Source organism: Acipenser ruthenus, chromosome 9, assembly GCF_902713425.1.
Source record: "Acipenser ruthenus chromosome 9, fAciRut3.2 maternal haplotype, whole genome shotgun sequence".
Taxonomy (NCBI): Eukaryota; Metazoa; Chordata; class Actinopteri; order Acipenseriformes; family Acipenseridae; genus Acipenser; species Acipenser ruthenus.
The window spans coordinates 22,144,036-22,169,170 of record NC_081197.1 but is presented as its reverse complement, the minus strand read 5'-3'; the positions used below and the strand labels follow the sequence as shown (position 1 = coordinate 22,169,170).

The 25,135-nt window shown below is 37.9% G+C and overlaps 1 protein-coding gene across 1 annotated transcript; it reads right to left on the bottom strand.

Moving 5' to 3' along the window:
- Positions 1 to 985: 985 nt before the first annotated feature.
- Positions 986 to 20,339, bottom strand: LOC117406235 (hormonally up-regulated neu tumor-associated kinase homolog A-like). The gene is made up of 9 exons (XM_059029709.1): positions 19,102 to 20,339; positions 17,149 to 17,441; positions 15,908 to 15,963; positions 14,794 to 14,929; positions 13,547 to 13,674; positions 5,640 to 5,775; positions 4,798 to 4,966; positions 3,800 to 3,971; positions 986 to 2,781 (listed from the first exon to the last, which is right to left on the bottom strand). The coding sequence occupies exons 1-9, from the start codon at positions 19,333 to 19,335 to the stop codon at positions 2,132 to 2,134; spliced, it is 1,974 nt and encodes a 657-aa protein (XP_058885692.1). The 5' UTR covers positions 19,336 to 20,339; the 3' UTR covers positions 986 to 2,131.
- Between the last annotated feature and the right edge of the window lie 4,796 nt (positions 20,340 to 25,135).

Here is a 25,135-nt window from a genome sequence, read left to right as displayed (position 1 = left end):
ATGGTACAAATAACATTCTGAAACATCTAAAGAATGAAGTTTTTATCCGGTAAATTCATGATTTGTACCAATGTATCTGTTTTATGTGAAGTTAGGTGACAATACAAACTGTTTAAGGCTAGAGTGGCTTAATGTCTGGGCAAGACCACATTTAGAAACCATTTTCTTTTGGGACCATATACTTTAATAACAAAGTAAATAGGTACCGTACATATCTCTGTATAAATAGCATATTACATGTGTTAGTACCATGAAAAAGTCACCATGATCTCTATCCATACCCATGTCGAATAGAATGTCATAGCAAAAGCACAAAGGTAGTTTCATAAAAAACAGACAAGTGGTTATTAGTTTTGCCCGTGAAAACGTAGACCAAATTGACCATATTGACATTACATGGTATAACTTACGTAAATTTTCATTAGCCTTCATTAGCCCACTTCAACAGTGGTCAGAACGTAAGCTTAAAGTAATTGTAGCTGACCAAATAATATTGACCCGTCATGCACTTCTACATACAGGTAAGTCTCAGATGTGCAGTTTGTAAAGAAACTCATGTTATAGCTACTGCTTTACCTCCTTGGTCGTTTCACCCCTGCAGTGTCTTCTGGGTCAAAGCATGTTACAGGCTGAAAGCATGGCAGTCAACAGAGGAAGCAGCTGATTGCTTATTGACAGGAAGTACAAGACTGTCTAAAAGCATGGCATGGAAACAGAGATGTATTTAACCGTGTAGTTTCAGAGATCATGTTTTATAACATGTGTTTCTTTCATAAATGTGCATTTGAGACCTATATAGTGATGTACATGGCAGACAAAATGTATGGAACGATGTTGTTAGCTAAAATTACATTAAGAGATTGTGCTAAGGAATGTCCACACCACACATACCTGCAAACACTGCTATAAACCAGTAGGCAGGCATATGCTCATGTAATATGGCTCTTACACCATGGCAGTGATGAGCTACCACTTTATTCTGAGGTTTTTGTTTTTTTTTAATTTTTACTTGCTGTAAAGCTTACAGGATAAGGTGTTAAAAGCTTTGAAATGTCAAACAGTTTCTGTTGCTCCATATAAGAAGCATTTTAAACTTTGTAATCAAATAATTGCACATTTATTTCCCTGAACTGTTCAAAATGTAATAAAAAATACTGTATTTACAATGAGTTTGTTTTAGATACACTTCAAAATATAAGTAGATAAAGCTCTGTACTACTGTATTTATACTTTCTTAACATTTATTACATGAAAGAATGTTTTGTTATCTCGGAAATAACTTAAATGTGAATGCTTATACTTCATCACAGTCTTCTGTAGTAACTATATTATTATTGCGTGCTTTCAGTTTTCTTTCATCCTTCAACTGAGCACAATCCATTCTGTTCTTGCAGAACAACTGCACTCTGATGCCAAGACACAGAAACAAGCAAATCCTACCAACAGAAAACACACACAGAAAACAACAAACCAAATAGCCATTACAGCACTAAAATGTACAAACAAACCTAATTAAGTTAATTAAAAAAAAAACACTGGACACTGAACTACACAGGGTCAAATATGACTCTAATAGCACTGTTTGGCTATTTTTGCATTGTACTTGTATAATGCTTGCATTTTATAATAGCATCCCTAGGCTTTCTTTTCCCTCCTGAACACCCCATTATTCAGTCCTAGACCTCTCAAGAACAGTACCAATTGTGCTGAATTGTGTTGTGGTTCTGCGATGTGGAGACTAAACTCTCATTTCAGTTGGGATCACCTAGGCTATTTGGTATTTCAAGCCTCTTCACTATACAAGTGCAAAGTACAGCCCAATATTTTCCATACATTAAACATTTGATGTGTGTGGTTCTCCACTCGTTTCTTTATCTTTAGATAACCCCAGGTTTTACACACAAAGGGTTAACCTGAAATGCACAAACAACTGACATTTTTTTTGTGACAGAACATAAAATATGATGGTGCAATTAAAATATGTCCCCAGAGGAGTACATTGTTGGTGTCCTGTAGTCTTCATTTTTACAAAAAGGTAACTACAATATAACACCTGTAGTTTGAAGTTTATCCATTTTATTGTGTCTTTGGTTTTTAATTTAACCATTAACCACTTTGTGTAAAGCTTTGGTCAGCATAAACTCTTCAGAGCCCCTGTTGCACAGAACATGTTCTGCACCTGATAGGACTGCGCTGTGGCAGGCATGTTCATTTCCACAGGCTTCTCAGTCTTAAATTGAACATTTTGATTCCTTTTCCTCAGCATCTGTCCTATACCCATCATTGGGAACCTCCCTCGGTTTTTAACACAGCCTGGGCATCCTGAATCACCAGTCCCTTTGTTGTAAGACACATTCAAATCTGAAGAGACCCTGTCTGGTTTCAATGGGCTCTTCTTGTCCTCGTCTGTTAAGGTCACATGTGTGCTGTAGACCACAGGCTTATTTGAACTTGTGTGTTCTAGCTGTGAGGCAGGAGACTGTTTTTCATTTGAAAACCTGTGGGAGAATGCAGAGCTGGCAAATTTGTACCAGGGTGTTGATTCAGTATGTTCTGGTTCTCTATCCACAGAATCAGTGGAATGATCTGAACCTATTCCCAACCGGGGGTTCTTGTCTTCCCTTCCCAAACTGAAGTTGTCCTGCTGGAGATATTCTTGTCTTCTAATGGGTTGTGGTGTTCTGGGAAAAGTAGGCTGCATCTCCAGGTATTCCAAGGAACATGAAGTGACACATCCACCTTCACTGGCTTCGTCAGCACATAAAATACCACGCAGAAGTGCTGCAATGAAGGAAGGGTTCATTTAGGACACATATACCAGTATATGAGGCTATCGTTTACTTAGGGTTAATGTAAATTCACTGTTAATGTAGATCTATTTCTGTCCTAACACACATTTCTGTTATCTTTACACATTGACACAACCCTGTTAGTTACTGCAGTGTACCATGGTAACAAAAGTGTAGTAATGCATAGAAAATGAAGAGTCTGCAAACACACTGAAAATAATTCATTAAAGTGAAACAATAAGCAATTATTTTTAAATAAGCAGATACATTTTTGTTCACCTTGCAAAAATCTAAAAACAACCACCAGTTCATTGTTTTATATAAGCTCTTTCATACTCTGGGATTGTAAGAGGTCCAGTGTCATTTGTGACCAAAAAATGACAGCCACTTTTCAATGGTACTCGAAACAGTTGATAATTTACTCATAACTCATAAATTTGCTCGGTCTCTACTTTCCACTGTATTAGTATGGTAGTTAGTGGTAATAAGGATCAATAATTTAACCCTGGGGGCAAACTGAGTGGTGGTATTAATATGTGCCTCTGTTTAGATCATTATAATAGACTGGTGACAGTCACACCTTGGTGTGCTAGGCGAAACAGCACTGTACTGCTGAAACCTTTACCACAGTTGAAATTTCTCCCATTCATCTGTGAATCAATGTGAAAAAGTGGAGGAAAAATGCACAGGCAATTAAGATTAAATCCCCCCCGAATCAAGAATGGAATCCAAGCTAATGCATTCCTCTCAAGATAAGACAGGGCACATGGTATCAACATCTAGCAGTAGTGATATACTATAAACACTGCCAGGTGTGAGATCTCTACCAGGCTTCATAGCTTCATTCCTGCTCTGTTTTTTAGGAAAATTCTAGACAAAAGTATTATTTTCAAGAGGGTCCTGAAAGACTCAGCATTTCTGAAATTTCTAGATAGTCAAAATATAAAAATCCTAGGGTTCTACACAAATAGTCATCAGTGCAATTTAAGTGTGTAGCTGTTAGTTCTCACCTCTCTCTTGCTGAATTGCTCGTTGGGGTTTTTTGTCTATCAGCAAGGCCTTTGTGCTTTGAGCCAGAGTACATGGGTGCTGTTTAGGCACAACAGGGATTTTCTCTATTTTTTTATTCCAAGGTGTCTGCTGTAGTTCAATTATTCTCTCTTGCTCCTTGAATTTTCTTTCCTTGAGTATAAAATAAAATGTATATTTTAAGTATTTAGTAATGTAAAAATTATAATGAAGGTTAATACATTTGAAAACATTTTAAAATACTATGAGAAAATGTGGACACACTGAATATTGGTGCCTTCGTGTGCATGAAGCCATGTGACCACTTAAAAATCTGAAGTTTACTAGTTAAGGCAGTTGGCTGATTATTTAAGTTGAATGTTAATATCGATTCTGCTGTAAACGACACATTTAAAAGGATGTTATTATAATGCCTTGCTGATATTTTTACATAAATGTAATTGTTAACAGTGGAGTGGAGTAGGGTAATTTCTTAGGACTCTCAAGTGATTCAAATAAATGTAAGCATTATCTATTGACTGTGCTGAAATGCACACAACTGCCATCATATTGCTTCACAGCACAGTCACAAAGCTTGGCAGCAGAAGGGCATGTCAGTCATACAGGCTGAGTTACTGCTTTCACAGCTCTCTGCCTCAGACAGTGGATCATGCAACTCTCTCTGCTTCCCAGGTTGTCGGCACAACCTGCTGACTGGGTTACCAGCACAGCAAATTGAACAAGCGTTAGCAATAAAATGGACATTTGTTTGGTGGAGGTTTTAAGAAACATTTGCTTTTTTCAGTGGGAATGATTACACAAGCATATCCAGGGAGGTCAGAAAGCTTCTGGCCCCTTTTAGAAAAAGCTACTTATTAATTTGCATTAGTCACCAGTTGCATGAAAAATGCAGAATAGGGATTGTTTGGCAAATATTAATCAGAAGTATTTACTGCCATGTAGATACAATTCACTCAAGTCTGTACAAGACTTTACTTACTTTAAGTTCTCTTAAGTATCTCTCCAGCTTCTTGTTTAACAGAAAGTAGACAGTGAGTGTGTGGCAGGCTCTGTTGGATATCACTGCGTTGACTACTTCACTGTGTTTGTATCCCAGTTTCTCAGTCATGTGCAGCAACACACTCTGGTTCAGCTCCTTCATGTGTATCCTAAAGACAGGGCACACATACAACTTGGTAACCATTCCAATGCTTTATCAGTACGCACACGTACCGGAACCTCATCCCACATGATAAAAAACAATTAATAATAAAAAAATAACATTTATATTGTGCCTTTTAATAATATTTAACTGATATGTTTATTACTATATGTGCTGTATATCAATCTCTATTGCTGTTTTTAACTAGTGGGACTGCTTCTAAAAAGACTATATCCCTGCCCCCCACCCCTCCTGTAACAGTAACAGTTGCCACAGTTGCACAGCAGGCATAAATTACAGTTGTACAGCCCTAGCTGTCATTTATACAACTTCAGTTTTCAGGAATCTTTTCAGTGTCAGTCTCTATGATTGACAAAGACACAGGTAGTAAGCCTGGTAAATAATTATATAAGCACAAACAACAATAGGATATTAAATCAAGAAATGAAGTTTTCAGAACTGTGCCCTACCAATGAGCCTTAACTGTACTCTCTTCCCTGGCCTGGAAGGATGCAGTTGTGTGCCAGCAGATATACTGAAATTGAAACTGCAACCTTCATATGAGTGCTTTAAAATCCATTGCCAGTTCACAGCTCACCACCCTGATATAACGCACAATCAGAAAATAGCCCTTTGTACTTATTCCTCTCAATGTATTGTGTAAACTATAGTGCTGGTACCTGTTTGGATAAGGCGTCCGATATAAAGGTTTTCCTTGGTAATTTTCATTAAGCCACTGCTCAGCTAGAGCTTGCTGAATGTTTGGGCGCTTTGTTGGATCAGGTTCAAGTAGATTTCTCAGCATGTTGACTGCAGCTGCAAATGAAACAGTGAACTGTAAATAAAACAGGAGGAAACTACATTGGATGGCACAGATGTTTATGTGTAGGCAGCGTCAACACTGATGAAGGCACTGGCTGAAACGTTTGTCTACCCGACTTAAGGATTGATTTGATCTACTCATACCCCGCTGGGATAAGCCACAGCTTGATTTCAGTAGAACATGTTACAGCAATGGGAAACCAGAACAATAACTTTTCCTTTCTGCAAGTTGTTTCTTGTTTCATTCTTCTAAGAAAATATCTGTACATTTTTAAATAACCCTTCAGTCACTGCCTGCACAATGGTACCACGTTCAGTTTCCTATCTATGTATCTATTTTAAAATGCATTTATGTTTTTTTTTTCAAAGTTTTGGCAGGGCAAATTCTCAAACTATATAGTGTTTATACAAACTGTTTTAAAACTTTTAAAAATGAAAATAAAAAAATGTGACCTGAAGGCGATATACAGTATTGATTATTTTTATTTCTGTATGAGTATACAATGAAGTAAACCCAAAACTGAAGTAATATAATGATATTCATTATTGGTAGACTGTGGCATTCAAACTGTAACCTAGACAGAACATTAGTTGAAATAAAGCATTGTTGTTCATTAAAGCAATTGACCCTGCAGTTTTGTTTGTTTGTACACATTAAACACAGAGACAGGACTTCAGTCTAGTGATTTTTCAAAAGTGTGAACCATCTGAAGAGTCTCTAAAGTTTACTCGAGGTCAAAGATAACACCCAGATTCCACCTCTGACCTATGCTGGATAACAGTTCCATCATTCACCATGTCAAAGAAGGCAGAAGCTAAACAAAAAGAAGGTATCTTTGTCTATTTTGATGTGATGCATATTAACAAGTGCTATACAGATTAGCTTGTGTATAACCTTGAATACTAGAAATGTGGGTTGGAATGTGGTATGGTAAATATATATATGATCTTTTATTTGTAAAATGTTTCTACTAAAACTAGGATATATGCTCTTACATTATATACATGGTTTACATGCAGATATTCAACAATGTCAGAAATGTTAAACTTAAGAGGTATGATCAATCTTCTAACACTGGATAACACTGGATAAGGGCGTCTGCTAAGAAATAAATAATAATAAGTGGTATAGTGGTGCTAAATCACTAGCCTTTCAAGCCTTTCACCTCTTGAGCCTGGGTTAAGGTTACATGTGAAATGAGTTTGGTGGGTCTCAACTTAATCTCGTTAACATCAATCTACATCACATTATGCAGATTGGCATAATTCAGAAAATTAGCAGTCTTTGCTTGAAGGCGGCTCAAGATTAGGTTAGTATTGCTCACAGAAATGGTGGGTGGGGTGGTCCCATCTTTCATGAGCACTACATTCACAAGCACTACTGTTTTATTTTAACACAAAACAAATGTCAGAATGTGAAGTTGTTTTTTGTTGTTGAGACACAGTTTGCAGAAAGTCTGCAAATAGAGAATATAGAATCCATGTTAAAAAAAGGTTCTTAGAAGCACCTATAAAGGTCTCCCCACAGCGGCAAAGCAAGGTTCTAACGAGAGCCTTTACTTCTTAGAGTGTAGGCAAAAGAACAGTGGAGGAGATTAAGAAAAGATGGAACGATATTCCGAGGCGCACAAAAGAAAAAGGCTTACATACATGTAATACAATGAGGGCTCATCCTGCACCGTTATTTTAGTAATGTCTACAGAATGTATTTTTTGTAATATGGCATTCTGGTATTTAACAATACTGGTTCAGGCAGCATTGTTAAATATGAGTTGGAAAGAAAACTAAAAAAAAGGACAGAGGGACAGATGACGCAGTTAGTTTGTAGCTAGAGCAAATACAGTTTTACGACCATATAGACCATACAGATATGCTTTAAAACGATACATAGAGTAAGCAATACAGACAAACATAAGAGACGGGAGAGTTGGAACTGCATAAGACTTTATTATTATTATTATTATTATTATTATTATTATTATTATTATTATTATTATTATTATTATTATTATTATTATTATTTATTTCTTAGCAGACGCCCTTATCCAGGGCAACTTACAATTGTTACAAGATATCACATTATACATGATTTCACATATCACATTATTTTTTTTACATACAATTATCCATTTATACAGTTGGGTTTTTACTGGAGCAATCTAGGTAAAGTACCTTGCTCAAGGGTACAACAGCAGTGTCCCTGTGACGGAAATATAATGAGTTCTGGTTGTAAATCTCACTCTCGGCCTGTGAGGGTATGTGGCAATGTGCCCCACCCCGTGTGCATTTCTGTGTTATATGTTGCATGTAGTGTGTTAATGTTGGTGTATAGATATAGCTGTATAATTGTATAATTGTATTTAGGCACAGGGATTGCACTTCACTTCACGTGCATTTAAAGTATGTAATAATATGTGAGCACGGGGTTGCACAGAATTAGTTCACGTGCTTGGATTCAAGTGAATAATTAATTAGTAATTGAATCCCGGCACAACAGTATATATAGATGTGTGTTTGTGCGTGGAGAACGGGTGTGGAGAAATAATTGCTGTGGCGTGCTGGAAGCACCAGCACTGTACTTGTTTGTCTGTTCGTCCACTCGTTTATCTGTCTGTCTGTTTATTGTCTGTTCGTTTTGGCTACTGTGCCATTTTATTTTACAAAGTGTTTTTGTGTTTGTTCAAACCTTTTATTTTTCCGTAATTAATAAACCGTGCAGCAGCGCTTTCATTCACTATTTCACTCGCAGTACTGTGTGTTCATTTCCTGGTTCTGACGACACCACTCAGTCAGACTGTCACAGGGTACTAAGTAGCGAAAGGGAAAGGCTTTGGACAGGTTGTCCTGACAGTTCATTCCCTTGGTCAGGAAGTCAGCCAGCCTGGAAAAAGACGAGACTCCGGTGCGGGAACGTATTGACCTGGAAGGTAAACGAGGTAACAGCTGCAGGCAATAGAGTCAGCTGAAATCGTTTACCAAGGGGTCATGCATAATCGCATAAAAGGGGCTGGAGAATTGTAAATCTTTTCCTTCCCTTTTGGTTTCAAAATAGACCCGGAAGGACCCGTGCACTGTGTATTAAAAGTATTGTGAGTGTTTGTTTTGTCTGTAATTGTTAGTTGTGTGTTTATAGACGGCTAACACATTCCGGAGCTATCACTAAGACCCAGCACTGTATCCGGAACAGCACTGCACTATTTATCACTTATTATTATTTTTATTTTAGCAAACGCCAAGACGGAGCACAAGGAGGTTAAGTGACTTGCTCAGGGTCACACAATAAGTCAGTGGCTGAGGTGGGATTTGAACCAGGGACCTCCTGATTACAAGCCCTTTTCTTTAACCACTGGACCACACAGCCTCCTTAGACTGTGTCATCCACCACGAGCACTACAGCACACACCCAGGACTGGTGATCGTGGTTGTATATTGGGGGAGATACTGTGTTTATTGTTTAGGGCTGCAATCCCTGTTACTGTTCTCTGTGTTTTACGCATCGCTGTGTATAACCAGAGTTTATTATTTGGTCACCAGACCTGGATTATAACGAAAATAAAACTTATATTTTTCCATACCGGATTACAAATCTCTGTCTGTTTATTCCTGCACTGCATCACCTCTGCACCTGTACATAATCAGCAACCACTTTGCCACAGTTCCCCACCTGAGATTGAACCTACAATCCTCCGGTCAAGAGTCCAGAGCCCTAACCACTACTCCACACTGCTGTCATAGTTAGATCGTAGTTAAACTGAAGACTGTTCGTATGAACCTGTATGAAGTTATTGTTGCGGAACATATTGCTGTACAACAATGGAAGGATTATCCACCCGTTTGACTGCCATGGATGTAAGTAAATAAAACTTATTGTTTCTTAAGTTTCTAAAGTCTATATGCCTGAAATTATTCTATAAGAAACACAAAGTTGAAATAATATGCGAAGCACAGTAACTGGATGATGCGTCGTAATGTATAAGCAACCTACTATAAACTCTGAAGTGGTACATTTGTTTATTAAGAAGAACATAAGAACATATGAAAGTTTACAAACGAGTGGAGGCCATTCAGCCCATCTTGCTTGTTTGGTTGTTAGTAGCTTATTGATCCCAGAATATCATCAAGCAGCTTCTTGAAGGATCCCAGGGTGTCAGCTTCAACAACATTACTGGGGAGTTGGTTCCATACTCTCACAATTCTCTGTGTAAAAAAGTGCCTCCTTTTTTCTGTTCTGAATGCCCCTTTATCTAATCCATTTGTGACCCTGGTCCTTCAGGTCAAAAAAGTCCCCTGGGTCAACATTGTCTATACCTTTTAGGATTTTTAATGCTTGAATCAGATCACCACGTAGTCTTCTTTGTTCAAGACTGAATAGATTCAATTCTTTTAGCCTGTCTGCATACGACATGCCTTTTAAACCCGGGATAATTCTGTTTGCTCTTCTTTGCACTCTTTCTAGAGCAGCAATCTCCTTTTTGTAACGAGGTGACCAGAACTGAACACAATATTCTAGGTGAGGTCTTACTAATGCATTGTAAAGTTTTAACATTACTTCCCTTGATTTAAATTCAACACTTCTCACAATATATCCGAGCATCTTGTTGGCCTTTTTTTGTAGCTTCCCCACATTGTCTAGATGAAGACATTTCTGAGTCAACATAAACTAGGTCTTTTTCATAGATTCCTTCTTCAATTTCAGTATCTCCCATATGATATTTATAATGCACATTTTTATTGCCTGTGTGCAGTACTTTACACTTTTCTCTATTAAATGTCATTTGCCATGTGTCTGCCCAGTTCTGAATGCTGTCTAGATCATTTTGAATGACCTTTGCTGCTGCAACAGTGTTTGCCACTCCTCCTATTTTTGTGTCGTCTGCAAATTTAACAAGTTTGCTTACTATACCAGAATCTAAATCATTAATGTAGATTAGGAATAGCAGAGGACCTAATACTGATCCCTGTGGTACACCACTGGTTACCTCACTCCATTTTGAGGTTTCTCCTCTAATCAGTACTTTCTGTTTTCTACATGTTAACCACTCCCTAATCCATGTGCATGCATTTCCTTGAATCCCTACTGCGTTCAGTTTGAGAATTAATCTTTTATGCAGGACTTTGTCAAAAGCTTTCTTGAAATCGAAATAAACCATGTTGTATGCTTTGCAATTATCAATTGTCGATGTTGCATCCTCAAAAAAATCAAGCAGGTTAGTTAGACACGATCTCCCTTTCCTAAAACCATGCTGACTGTCTCCCAGGATATTGTTACCATATAGGTAATTTTCCATTTGAGATCTTATTATAGTTTCCATAAGTTTACATATAATAGAAGTCAGGCTTTTTGGTCTGTAGTTACCTGGTTCGGTTTTGTCTCCCTTTTTGTGGATCGGTATTACGTTTGCTATTTTCCAGTCTGTCGGTACAACCCCTGTGTCAAGAGACTGTTGCATGATCTTGGTTAGCGGTTTGTAAATAACCACCACACAGTCCATATTTTATTCATTTGTCCTGGTGATGTATTGTGAGCTTGTAACACATCTTCATGTGTTACAAGTACTGCTTGTACCAAAATCTCCACTTCCATATTGGTAAATTTCAGTTTTCGCTTTTGAGCATCCTCATCACCATGGCTAGTACCAGGCTGAGGTCATTTTCTTTTGGAATGTAGCCTGCACAAGCAGGGTTGACCAAAATCCGCTATTTATTGTGAGAGGTGAGTAATTCTCCACCGCTAATTGTGGTGAGGGGTATTTAAATTGGTTGATTGCGGAATCGCCTGCTTCACCTAATTAGTCTTATAAAATGGGTCGTTATTTTGATGATGAGAGCGGCCGTACTGAACACACACATTACGTGGCTTTTTGCAGTTGGTTTTTCCCCATTTTAAATTTGGGCCTGAGTCTTTAGCTGACTATTTCAAGTACTCCTATTGAAATGCAGTAGAATGCCTAAAGGTCCACTGAATGCTTTCTGTAGCACTAAGAAAGCAATACAAACTAAAAGCAGACTTGTTCAGGGCAGGAGGGTTTAGTTTAAAATCTGACTTACTACTTAAAAATTATAATTAACAGTTCAGAAATTCTCAAACAGAACCGTACATTTTTCAATTTACGAAAGAGCCCTCATTCATCTACCCAAACCAGCCATATTATGGTTGTATTGTACTTATTTGATGTATTTTGATACACTATGTAATTTGTGCATATGTGCATTGTTTTCCAAGAGATTCAGAAAAGAATGAGGAGCATCACAAAACTACCACAGAGTGCTGTACAATAAAGCTTAAAGTTCCTGCTAGACAGAAGCCTCCCATGGAATACACATATGGGTTAATTAGGTCGCCCCCCCTCCTCCCTCCTCCCTCCTCCCTCCCCATACACACACACACACACACATAGACACACACACACAGAGGAAGGTATACTGCTGAGCTAGCAGTAAAAAGGGGAGTTTGTTTACTGCTCAGAGTGAAAAAGTCCTTATTAGTCACTTGAACTATATACAGGGATGCTCAAAAGTATTGGAAGCCTTGTGACAACAAAAACAAACCAGTGTTTTTCTCCTTGAAATGTTTCTGCTTATACACAAAGGAACACTTGACTAAACATTATTTGTCAAGTATAAAACTTTTAGTGCTGGTGCATGAAATACACATCACATACATAACAGCCAAGTAGGTTTTTCACTGATTTCCTTTATAAGAAAAAAACTTGTATTTTACCGTTTTTATAAAAGTAAAATATGTCCTAAGGATGCTCTGTGCTGTGACCCACTTCTAATTTATGAGAACTGCAAATGCCCACCCCCAGGTCATCCCAAAGGAAGTTAATGCAAAGAATGGTTTACATTAACCACTAACAACTCAAGAGAAGCATGTATACCATTTGTAGTAACTGGGTGAAAGGTGATGTCTCCCTTTTAGTTTGACATCAAATGGTAATCATTTACATAGCTATTGCCACATGGGTATCAGTGTAATAAAGCAGTAATAACTTGGTATGATGTGCTACAGTCCTAGTAGTAAAAATAATAGTAAAAAGCTGTTGTGAGGTTTTGTGGAATATGAAACCAGATTAAATTATTTCATTTTCATATAAAACATGGCACAGTAATCTATAATGACCAATATTAATGTGGATAAGAAGATAGAGTGTGTTTTACTAAAAACCCAGGACAGAATAAGCCATGTGCACAGCTTGCAACCACTACCTCATTATACAGTTTAAAAGCAATTTCCTTAGCAATCGCCAATCAGAGATACTTGGATTTCTGTGGAAGACTTCTATTTGTCTAGGTAGGTGCTGACTAACAACACTACAATACCAATAAGTACTGTAATTGTAATAAGAACCCATTAGTTTAAACTCAATGTTCCACATTAGCATCTGATAGATGGACAAATATTATGAACTTTTACATATAGAAAACTTCAAAGGGTTTACTCCAGACTTTAACTCCTATTTTTTAACGTGGTAAAACATCTGTTAATTTGACAAAACTAGAATCAAACAACTAAGTTTTATATTTCAAGGTTTCTTAAGCACTTTAAACTTGTTTGTATTTCATTTTGTAACATTCATATTTTTAATTAAAGAATGGAGAAAACACTTTGAAAATATAGCCCAATATGTCTAAACATTACTTATATGTATATTTGGTTACTGTAGTTTTATACTAACCTTTCTGGACAAATAAAGCCTCTATGACACTATAATACTTGGAATAACCAAACATATGAAGCTATACTACCATGAAGGCTCATTACCTGGAGAAAGGTGGACAGGGAGGGGGTTCATTTCTTTGTCCACCATCTTCTGGTGCAGGGCTCTCAGACTGAAAGGCTCCACAGTAAATGGCAAAGTTCCTATCAGCATTGCGTACATGTTCACACCTCTGTAAAACAAATGGAAAGGCTAAGTCTACAACCCACTATCAAAGTGACACCAGATGGTAATGTAGCTTACCCTGTATAATAATCATCAATTAAGGCATTACTTTGTGCTACATGACATTTTTATCACATTAAACCGATATTATAACCATTCATGTTACAATATGAACTGCATTATTAAAGGTACATTGTTCAGTAAACCACAAGTAAAAAGCTTTGGAATAAAACAACATAATGAGCAACTATGACAGAGACAGAATGATTCTTGGTGATAAATCTCCCTCCTGACCTGTGAGGACGCAGTGTAAATGGAACAGAGTGCCCTGGACTGGATGGCCTGACAATTCATTCCCAGGGGTAGGTGGAAGTCAGCCATCTAGAAAGGGGGCACAGCTGTGGTATATTAAATCATTGCCCCAGAGGGAAAGCGATATGGCAGGAGAAACGGCTGCACTCGCTAACCAAGGGGGCGTGACTGAAGGTACAAGAAGGGGATGTGGCTAGGTGATCTGTTCCTTTGTTTATGGTTAAGAGAACGCTAAAGGACGAGTGAAATATTACCGTGAGTGTTTAGTGTTTGTTTGTTTTGTCGGTTCTAATTGTACTGTTTGTTATTTACTAGACGGTTAACACGATCCGGAGCTGTCGCTACAGGCCAGCACAAACCCGGACAACACTGCACCATTGTTCACAGATAAATTGGATTTGCACCACGAGCACTAATAGCACTCACCCTGGATTTGGACTCGTGTTTGTATGTTGTGTGTGTTTAAATACTGTGCTTATTATTCCAGGACTGAACCATTTATTGTTTACTGTTGTCATCAGACTATTGGATTACAAATTAAAACCACCATTTCACCAGTACTTTGTTGTCTGTCGTTATCTTGAACACTGCATCACCTCTACACCTGCGCACTGCAACACACCTTGCCACAGCAACCATTGAAGCTTTTTAGCATGTAATTTAGAGAAAAACCATCTCTTCACAAAGCTACATCCATTCAAAATACCACATTTGATGAGCATGTCTTGACAGCAAACCAAAAACCAGCAGCAATTTGCTTGGAAACATTGCATTTTCTTTAAATCTGAGTAAAAGATATTGTAAAGTAACTTACATAGACCACACATCCACTTTTGGGCCGTATTTCTTTCTGGACAGGAGCTCTGGGGCAGCGTAAGCTGGACTTCCACACTGAGTGCTAAAAGGATCAGAGTAACCCAAAATCCCAGCGCAATTGCTCAGGCCAAAATCTGAGAAAACAATTAAATGAAACTGAAATTTCTTGGAAGAACAAATACCAGAACAACTGCTTTAAATGCAGTACATTATCAAAGGAGAACCATTCTTTTCTGAAACACATTTTATTTTTCATTCAATTGGAAACAATTTTTAAAACTCCAATAGCACCTCTACCAAAGCAATTATATATATATATATGATGGTGTTTTAGCAGAATGATGGAATTGTATTCATATAATTGTGAGGGTCTGAAACCAACTCCCCAGTAATGTTGTTGAAGCTGACACCCTGGGATCCTTCAAGAAGCTGCTTGATGAGATTCTGGGATCAAAAAGCTACTGACAACCAAACAAGCAAGATGGGCTGAATGGCCTCCTCTCGTTTGTAAACTTTCTTAAGTCTTTGATGTGACTCCCATATATCTTTTTACATTACATTGTTGGTGTTGTAAACAGACAACCAATGATTTTGTTTTCTCTTGTTATTGAATAGATTCCACGCAAACAGTTAGAGCCAGTTATGTGTGTTTATGACATAAGTGTGCAGCTTTAATCTGCTTCACAAAGACACATGAAAGGAATTGCAGCTGATCTGTACAACAACCATTTACCTAATTAAAATAGGGCCCACCCTGCCATTTTACATACCCGGTGCTTTTATTGACAAAAATACACTAAAGAGACTCCAATGTACTGATAAGAGATGTTCAAACTCTGACACACAAAGGGCTCTGTTTTAATTATCTAAACTGAATTGTATTCAGACCACATGCTGTTAATATCAATTGAACAGAGTCTTTATTTAGATGCATCAGCAGAACGATGCATTAGAAACAGTGCTTATGTAGTTGTTGGTATTGTAAATGACAAACACGGCTGTGGTAACCTGTATTTTGTACTGTACACACATGACAATAAGGAACAATATTCAATAAGCAAAAAATAGCAGTACAGAAAGGAAATCCATTTTTTAAATTAATTTTCTTTTACCTATAAGCTTTATATTGTTCTCCTCGTCCAGCAAAAGATTTTCTATCTTCAGGTCTCTGAATGAAATCAAAGTACATACAAATTATATGATGCAAAAAATACATAGTGATTAAGTCACCCTGTAGATTACCATTTTTAAAAGGCATAGTCTTTTTAAACAATAGCTAGAAGTTTGTTTTTCACACAATGTCACTGTTTTTAATGGTCATGAATTCATCAATGCTGGATGTTAAGCACATTCACGTGCAAAGGGAGAAACGTATTCGATTAGTTATGCGACAGCTGCACAGAGACGTAAACCCCTCATATCTAATACAGCTGCATTGAAGGGTTCAACTTAGAAACATTGTAGTTTACGATACTGTATTTTGGAAACAGTAACTTATCAAACTGTTATGACTACTGCAGTTACTACTGTTCCAGTATATTTATTTATTTATAGTGTGTTTACATTACATTACACAATTCCACACTTTTTCATATTGTTGAGAAACCATACAAACCCCCCCCCAAAAAAACACTTTATTCAGGATGTTTAATTTATTCAAAAGACGGAACAAAATATGTTTGTGTTTAATACATCACAAAAATTCTGTTTCTAAAACCCACTGTTTACGATTATTACCTTTACTGTACTTGGTTCTACCCAAAAGTCTGACAAGCACAGTGTCTTAAATTATATTATTTGGCATGCATGACATTTTTGTGTGCCATACAATTGAAACGTTGTCTCAAGTCACAAGGCATTATTTCTCAGGAGCTACACTGTGTTGCCTTGTTCAGGTTTCTAGCTCTCTGAAACACTTCTCCTACTGAACAGTCAAGCCCAGAAAACTATCAGAAGAGAAATACAGTATAGACAAGTCAAGTTACAGAATACCAAGTTTTCAAGATCGTTTTAATCTATTTTATTAGGAAAAATGTTTAGCTGGATTATTAATAATAAAGGAGCATATGTGTGTGTGTGTGTGTGTGTATATTTATATATGGCTGCATGAAAGTTTGTCAAATTGAATGCGTTTTACATCTTAACTCGTAAACAAGTATGATGGTCTCAACCTAGCTGTTATAAAATCTTCACACAATTCAGCACAATTGACTTGGGACTGAAGGGCAGGGGGTGTTCAGGTCAGGATTGAGGTTTACTTTTAGACATGTATCATGCCTGACTGAAGTCAGTAGCCATTGTCCCTCATCTTTCATCAGCACTAAATTCACAAAGACATTACAGGCTGTGTTACCTGTGAACGACCCCGGCTCTATGAAGGTGCTCCACTGCCATGACCAGTTGTCTAATGTACTTCTGCGCTTCATATTCTTCCAGTCTCTTCTTCTCACAGATCTTGTGCATTAAATTGCCTCCAGGGCACAGCTCCATGACCAGGTAATAGCTGTTTTCTGTTTCCAGTATGTCCAGCAACTGGGTGATATTGGGGTGTCTGATCATTTGTTGAATCTGGCCCTCACGTCTCAGGTTCTTCGTCACATAAGAATCCTTCTTGGCTTTCTTTTTATCAATAACCTTTATCGCAACCTAAGAGAGAGTAAGATATAAGGTTACATATATGGTATGTAAGTATAATGAATATATCATTTATAGCATACAGTGAAAAACATAGAAACCAAACAGTGTTGCAACTATACCGTAGATTTTCATGGGCAACCTAGGCAAGTGTAAAACACAAACGTCCTGTAAAAAGATTGGCAACTTAATTGTATTTCAATGCATCCCCATCATTGGGGCATTGAGTCACCTTCATTGTTGCACAGCTAATGAGGCATGTGCAAACTGAAGAAAATGACGTTTTTTCTCACTAAAGAGAACGACTTGTAAGTTATTTTATGATATTAGAAATAATATTCGAATTGTATAAAAAGGCTGAAAATATATGTGTTAATACAATAAATGTTGGTTTGCTGTTCAATGCAGTACACTCTTGACTGTTGATGGGTTATTTCCAAGCTTGTCAAATTATATTGAGTACATTTCTATTAAACAACATAACAACCTTTGAGGTAGGACATTTCTTATATTGGTTAGGGTCATCTTCTCTTCAATTAGTCTACACTTTAGTACTCAGGGTTATTTACAATAATATATAATTTGTAATTGTACACATATATTTGGTTATTAATAAAGTTGAATGGATCATTTTAATATGTTTGCATCTATTTGACTATTATAGTTTTCAAATGTGAATGAAACTATTTAATATATAGGATAACTTATATAAATATGCAAAGAAAAGCAAACAATACCAATCTGTTACTACAGCCCTGAGACAAATTGTAATTAAAATGTAGTTGCATGTTATAAACATGTATACCATTTACTAATACATTTAAACTGATGCAAAAGTAAATATGTTACATAGTATTATATTTGAATTATTGGCGCTTATTACATGTAACCCTATTTGAAATACAGCGCTTTAATATTTTTTTTAAAATTCCGTTTTTTTTTCTTTTAGTACTAAATAGTGTAAACTTTGCACTGATGCAAAAACATAACAGTTATATATTTTTAAATCTGTCCTCTTACTCTGAGCTACCAGTTTTGACAATAAACTAACAACACCTTGTACTGTCAATATTTCACTTTAGTGTACGGTACTTTCTGTTTTACCTTCACAGATGGACTCGTATACAGAGAACATCATCTTGTGAGTTGTTACAAAAAAGGTATTAATCCCCGGTTTATACCACTTTGTCAACATAAATGACCAGGACTGAGAGAGACACACAGAGGCACATCTGGTGTGCTGAATGTGTCCCTTTTTAAACCTAAACTGTGAGTTTTGGGCACTAAAAATAAATAATAAATAATACTAACATTCAACGCTTTACAAATTGAGATAACAGTCCACAAAGCTGCTGGTTTTTAGTGGGGGTCCGTCTGGGTGGAGGAATGTGAAAACAAACAAAACCTGTCCAGGCTGTTTTTACAATAATTAATTTAATAGCGGTTAGTTAAAAAGATAAGAATCCAATTTAAATGTGAAAAGTGGCAATTTGATTTATTTATATAAGCTTAAATAACCAGTTACTTTGTAGAAACTCAGTGCAAAGTCTATATATCGTACACATTTCTCATTTTGGTTTGTATGAACTGTTGTTTAGTTTAAATAACATATCCTTTAAATTAATTTATTTTAGATTGAAATATATACATTTACTAAAAAGAAAAAACATACCTTTTCGCCCGTCGTGACATGTAATCCCTCTCTAACTTTTGCAAAGGAGCCCTCTCCCAGTTTCCTTCCAATAAGGTAATTTCCAACTCGTTTGTTGTGTTGAAAATTACGAAGGTATTCCTTGGAAACACAGCTGAGGAAGGACGGGAGACTACTTTCTCCTGGAAAAATATGAGATTTTCCTCCCAAAAATCCATTACGCTCTGGAAGCATTCCTCCGACAGCACCTGGCATCCTGCTGCACTGGCAAGTCCTCCTCACAAACACCCCGTGAGAAAGGGAGCTACTTCACTCGGGGCTTTTGTTTACTGAGATCAGGCAGGGTAAGCGGAGTCAGTAAGGGACAATATTGAGGAAAAGTCCCTGGTACCAACCTTAGCCAAAATACTTAACATGCAGCAGAACATTCACACATGTTCATTCAACCCCAGTTTAAAATAACATTCAATCCATTATTTAATTCTCATAATTTAAAGGTAAGCCTACTGCAGTAAAAATTGAAGTATAGTTGTATAGTAAAAAATACAAAGCATTGATCGAGTTGTCTGCACTGAAGTGTGCAGTGTTACAGTAAAGGCTCAGTGTTGTGTTTGTATGTCCCTGACGAATTCCTCTCCCAGCGCATAAGTGTTGTTGTTGCTACTGCTGCTGCTGTCTGTGTGTTGGGTGACGCTGTAAAGTTTCTCGGAACTGAAAAGCTTCATTCAGTTTGGATTCCAGTAATTAAATCGGATCACAGGCGGCGGGAGCACATGTGATCTGAGCCCCCTGCATTGCATGTAAATCTTTCAAATCCAGCCGCCCCTATTTCCCATATGCAAATACAGTAGTATAATACAGTCAATGACAATGGTAGAGAGAAACTGTCCACCTCACCTAAAGGCTACAACTTGTTTGTATTCATCTTAAGAACTTGATTACTTTGTTTTAAAAAATAAAATACAGCACATTCTGCATACCGATATGAAGTACTAGCACATTATTATTCTGTATCTGAATATTTACTAGGACCTTTGTTGTGCGGCGAGACGGTGGTTAGCGCTGCTGTCTCAGCTCCAGGGTCCGGCACGATTCCGGCCTCAGGGGTCTGTCTGCGTGGAGTTTGCACGTTCTCCTCGTGTTCGCGTAGATTTCCTCTAGGTACTCCGGTTTCCTCCCAGAGTCCAGACATGATGGCTGGGTGGATTGGCCTCTCTAAATTGCCCCTTAGTTACCTTGCGATGGACTGGCGTCTCGCCTAGAGTGTAGTGTAGTCTCGCCTTGCGCCCCAATGTCTGCCTGCCGGGTTAGGCACCGGCGGTCCTCAACCACCCTGGAAATTGGTTACTTATTCACGGTTCCTTATTTGCGATGTAGTTGACAAAGCAGCGTGTCCTTTTTCTGTGTGTTTTAACTCACTTACACATCTTGCTCAATTAATATATTGCCACTATTTAAAAAATAATCGCTCCTTCTTTAAAAAAAGAAAACGAAAATATTAATAACAAATCTGTATCAGCAGCATAGCGGTACCCTATATTACCCGCTTGTTTCGCCCCATTTAACCCCCCTTAGACGGCTTGCTCACTAAATATCGAGGTATCCCTAGCTAGGTTATAACCCCTTTTTGTAAAAACATTAAAGATTTTAGTGAACAAGCTGTACCCCACGATCAGCAGTACCCCAAAGTGTAGCCCATTATAACCTATACAGAACGCATGGGGGCACGTCTTCGGATGACCCATTTACCCCCCCTAGACGCCTTGCTTTTTGCAAAGAGGGGATGATAACCTATCTAGCGATACCTCGATATTTAGTGAGCAAGGCGTCTAAGGTGGTAAATGCGGCAAAACAAGCGGGTAATATTGGATACCGTTATGCTGCTGATACAGATTTGTTATTAATATTGTAGCGTGCACGGGGGAAGGCAGCAGGGCTGGTAGGTGACGTAATCACACACAGAGACATAAGCCCGATATACGCTCCTTGTAAAACAACCGGCTGCTTTGTACAGCGGTATCGGCGCTACGCCTCAGTGCGAAAGATCCCGGGTTCGCGCTCGCCCTCCGTTTGTGTGTGGATTGCCTCGCCCAGTGTGATGTGGCCTGCCTGTGGGAACCAAGAACGCTATAATATTTTCGTTTTTATTTTTATTTATTTATTTGGGTTCAGTCCCAGGTGTGGGACACTGCTGCTGTACCCTTGAGCAAGGTACTTTACCTAAATTGCTCCACTAAAAACCCAACTGTATAAATGGGTAATTGTATGTAAAAAATAATGTAATTGTATGTAAAAAATAATGTGCTATCTTGTAACAATTGTAAGTCACCCTGGATAAGGGCATCTGCTAAGAAGTAAATAATAATAAATAAAGATATACAGAACCACCAGTTACATGTCCTGAGGGTTCACACACATATTTACATATATGTCTACTATGATAGATTTTGTTTTTTTTCAATCAGGAATAACAGACAGACAGAAGCATCTCAAGAATGTTGGTTTGGAAGGAGCGGGGTCTGAAAAAACAACACTATCCCTCTTCCTGCATCAGCTTCCTCCCTATTAATCAATCCCACCTGTGACTGCTCAGCACATCAAGCAGTATGACCGGTATTATTCAACAGGCGGGAAACTGGAACCTTTTAATTAAATAAACCTGGGTAGATGACATGCATAGGCCTATTATGGAAACCGTTTGTTCATGAAATTAGAGAAAATAAACATGTTTTATTTCAGACTACGTCAGAAGTTTTCAACAAAGGGAAAAATAAAATACATTTGAAAAAACAATGGGCCAAATATTCAAAATATTTTACGAAAAAAGTTGCCCTTTTGAGTGAGATTCAAAATAGATGCTGAGTTGATAACAATAGGTTTGCAAGTTGTTCTCTCGCAAGTGCTTTTCCCTCAATTTTGGGGGAGGTGTCATGAATAATCCCGCAAGTTCACCACCACGAGCTAAATTCAAAAGTTAATTTGCTCGCAAATCACTATGTTGCATGGAAATGACTTAATACTGGTTACACTCCTGTTAATTTTTTTGCAGGAAGTATTTCAGGACAAGCTCTGGTTCTAGTTAAAGAGTGAACATGGCTTTCAGACAGATATATTTGCAAATGCTAGCAGAGCAACAGAAATAGAGGAAATATTGTGCGGGCAGAATATACAGACAACGTATAATATTCCTTGACTTGTCTACTGAAGAAGTCCTTAGTCGATTTATACTTTGATTAAACATAAGAGGTGTTGAGAAGGGAGGAGATGAAGGGGAGTAGAGAAGGTTCAGCAGCTTGAAAGAAGAGAGTGGGGAGGGGGTCCAGTGCGCATGTGGTGGGTTTGTGGTCCTGGAGGAAGGAGGAGAGGTCAGAGTCTGAGAGGGGAGAGAAGGAGGAGAAGGAGCAGTTAGTAGGGGAGACAGAGTACAGAGTTTTTTGGGGGGTTGAAGTGGGAGGGGGTGGGGGGGGGGGAGGGAGAGGTGTTAAAGAGTTTGCGGATATCAGCTTTGTTAGCGGAAGAGTGACAGTTCCAGAGGGCACCAGAGAGAGTGAGAGGGGGGGAGAAGCAGAGGGATGAGGTTAGAGGGGTTAGGGGAGCAGCAGGGGAGAGAGGACAGAATAACAGGGATGTGAGAGACTGTCATAGCAGGACAAGTGAGACAGATAGGTACAGTAGTAGTGGGAGCAGGAGCGGTGGGGGGAGGGTACAGACCTGTCTACTGGTTGGCGTCCTCCAGAGCGCTGCTAGGTTCGGATTTTCTCCAACAGCCTCTTCTCGCACCCTCACTTTGCAAGGGAACTGGTTAACAGCTGCTAAACTGCGCTAAAGACAATACTTCAGTAATACAATAGTTTCAATGCGCTTCAATGAGATAACACAACTACAAAAAGCTGTGTGGAAACCAATCAAATTGCAAATCAACCTCTATTCAATTTAACCACACTCACAACAGTACAGCACCTAATTAAAACACCACCTTAATGATGTTACTTAAATATAGCTAATGTCAAGAGTTGGAATGAGGACTCTTGAAGCCACTGGGAGAGATTTGGAAAAGGTCCTTGCTCTACCTGTCCTCGCTCTGACTGCCACAGCTCAGACATCCCTCGGACGTGTTGCCCTTCGACGGCTGGCGCTTAGAACGGTTGGCGTTCTAAGACACTGATTGTCAATTTATACTGTCCTACAGGTCTAGACCTGGTCCAAACAACGTTATTTTTAACCTTACAACCAGCTAACAGACACACCCAAACAGCTGACTTGATAATCGCTGACCAGTTTCCACGCTAAAACTTGTTGTTTATTGAAATTAATGTTCAGCTTTCATATTGAAGCTTGTTGTGTACTACTCTATCAATCAAACCAAGTAGTGTAGGAATTTGCTTGTATTGTCAAGACATTTTTCAAATCAAGTAAGCTTATTTCATTTGTGTATAAAAAAATGACAATAGTCACAGTCCTTCTTTCGCAGCCAGTGTCATCTTTATGGCACGTAAATGGTAAAGTAATTAAATGTCCCTGGCAGTGGACTGTCTCTGTTTAGCGCACGCAAGAACTTGCAGAATGGATATAACTGTGTTGAGAATTGTAAGAAAACGCATTTGACAGCAAAACATTTAATGACATTTTTAACTTTCATAGCTGAAGAGGTGCTGGGGCTATGCCTCCTCAAGCCCATTTTGCAAATAGTTGCAATGGTTATATACCTCGAGTGAGAGTTGCGGTTGATTTCCTGTGTTAATTCATGTTAATTTATTAAATTCCGCAGCGCTGCAATAATTGTAGTTTCTCCGCATCTCTTAGATTTCACGCACTTGCGATTTTACGCAAAACATTCGCAACGCAAGCAGAGTTGCGAGAAAAATGAGAAAATTCGCAAAACCTTTGAATATTTGCCCCAATATATGTTGCATGTTGGAAAAAAACAATTATAAATATCTGCAATATGTAGCACTCAATTTTGTGTTCTGTTCTTTATGTGAATGGTTCATTTGTTATACATTCCTGACATGTACTCTGAAATACATAAAATCTGCATTAATTCAGTTACCATGGGCAAGACAGCATCTGCCATACTTCGATAATTTAATGTGGTTGGCGATGTGCAGACAAGACTGCAGAAATCACATCCAAAAGTGCAATAATTACTGTTGTTTCACAATTAACAGTATCAAAAGGGATGATTCTATGGACCATTCTGGAGAACAGACTTTGTGTTGGTAAGTCAAGTATCCCTCAATGGTGACACGACACACTATTTACAGTACATTGTTGTCTGGCTCTAATATTGTTGTCTGGCTCCTTTTTGTATAATATGTATAGACAATATTTCAAACGTTTTGCCTTATATGAGTAAAGTTGTCCACTGCATGTTATATATATATATATATATATATATATATATATATATATATATATATATATATATATATATATATATATATATATATATATAAAGTTTGCAGGCAGACTGTTGACTCACCCAGATTAGAATGATGGGGTCAGCTCAATCAATGTTATATAAAAATCTTGGTCAACCCCATTTTCAACATATCCCTTTCAGTAGATATCACATCTTCAATAGATATCAATATTGCTGTTAATTGTATACCTATCTGTACATTTTAAATATTTTGGTATGGAATCCATTGGATACTTTGACAAGGCTAAGACAAATGAACTATTCACCTACTCATTAAGACCTCTAATCTTCATGGTCAGCCTTTTCAGACCAGAGTGGCACTCATTAAGAACTATACTGCAACTACCTGCTCCTCCCTTCTCAGCAGGGAGGGTCTTTACTACAGCACTGCTAAAGACCTTTGGAAACTTGGTAGGACAAATGTTTAACATTGAGCTGAGAGAGCACACCTTAAAGTAGGTCCCTATCCTATCCCCAAATAATAAAATATATTCTTTTCAATTCCCCACTTCCACTATTGAGTATTTCCATTGCAAAAGGCCTATAATTAAGAGTGCAAAAGTCATAAAACATCCAAAGTAAATTTGTTGCTAAATAATGTTTATTGTCAAAATCTTATTCAGTTTTCACCAA

Bases quoted from the DNA above. Each gene is read 5' to 3' on its own strand.
- LOC117406235 (XM_059029709.1), bottom strand. From the start codon at position 19,335: ATGCCAGGTGCTGTCGGAGGAATGCTTCCAGAGCGTAATGGATTTTTG. The intron at 5,776-13,546 runs GTAATGAGCCTT...TTTCATTTGCAG, and splicing joins CCCTGTCCACCTTTCTCCAG to CTGCAGTCAACATGCTGAGA. The intron at 3,972-4,797 runs GTAAGTAAAGTC...TTTATACTCAAG, and splicing joins GATACTTAAGAGAACTTAAA to GAAAGAAAATTCAAGGAGCA.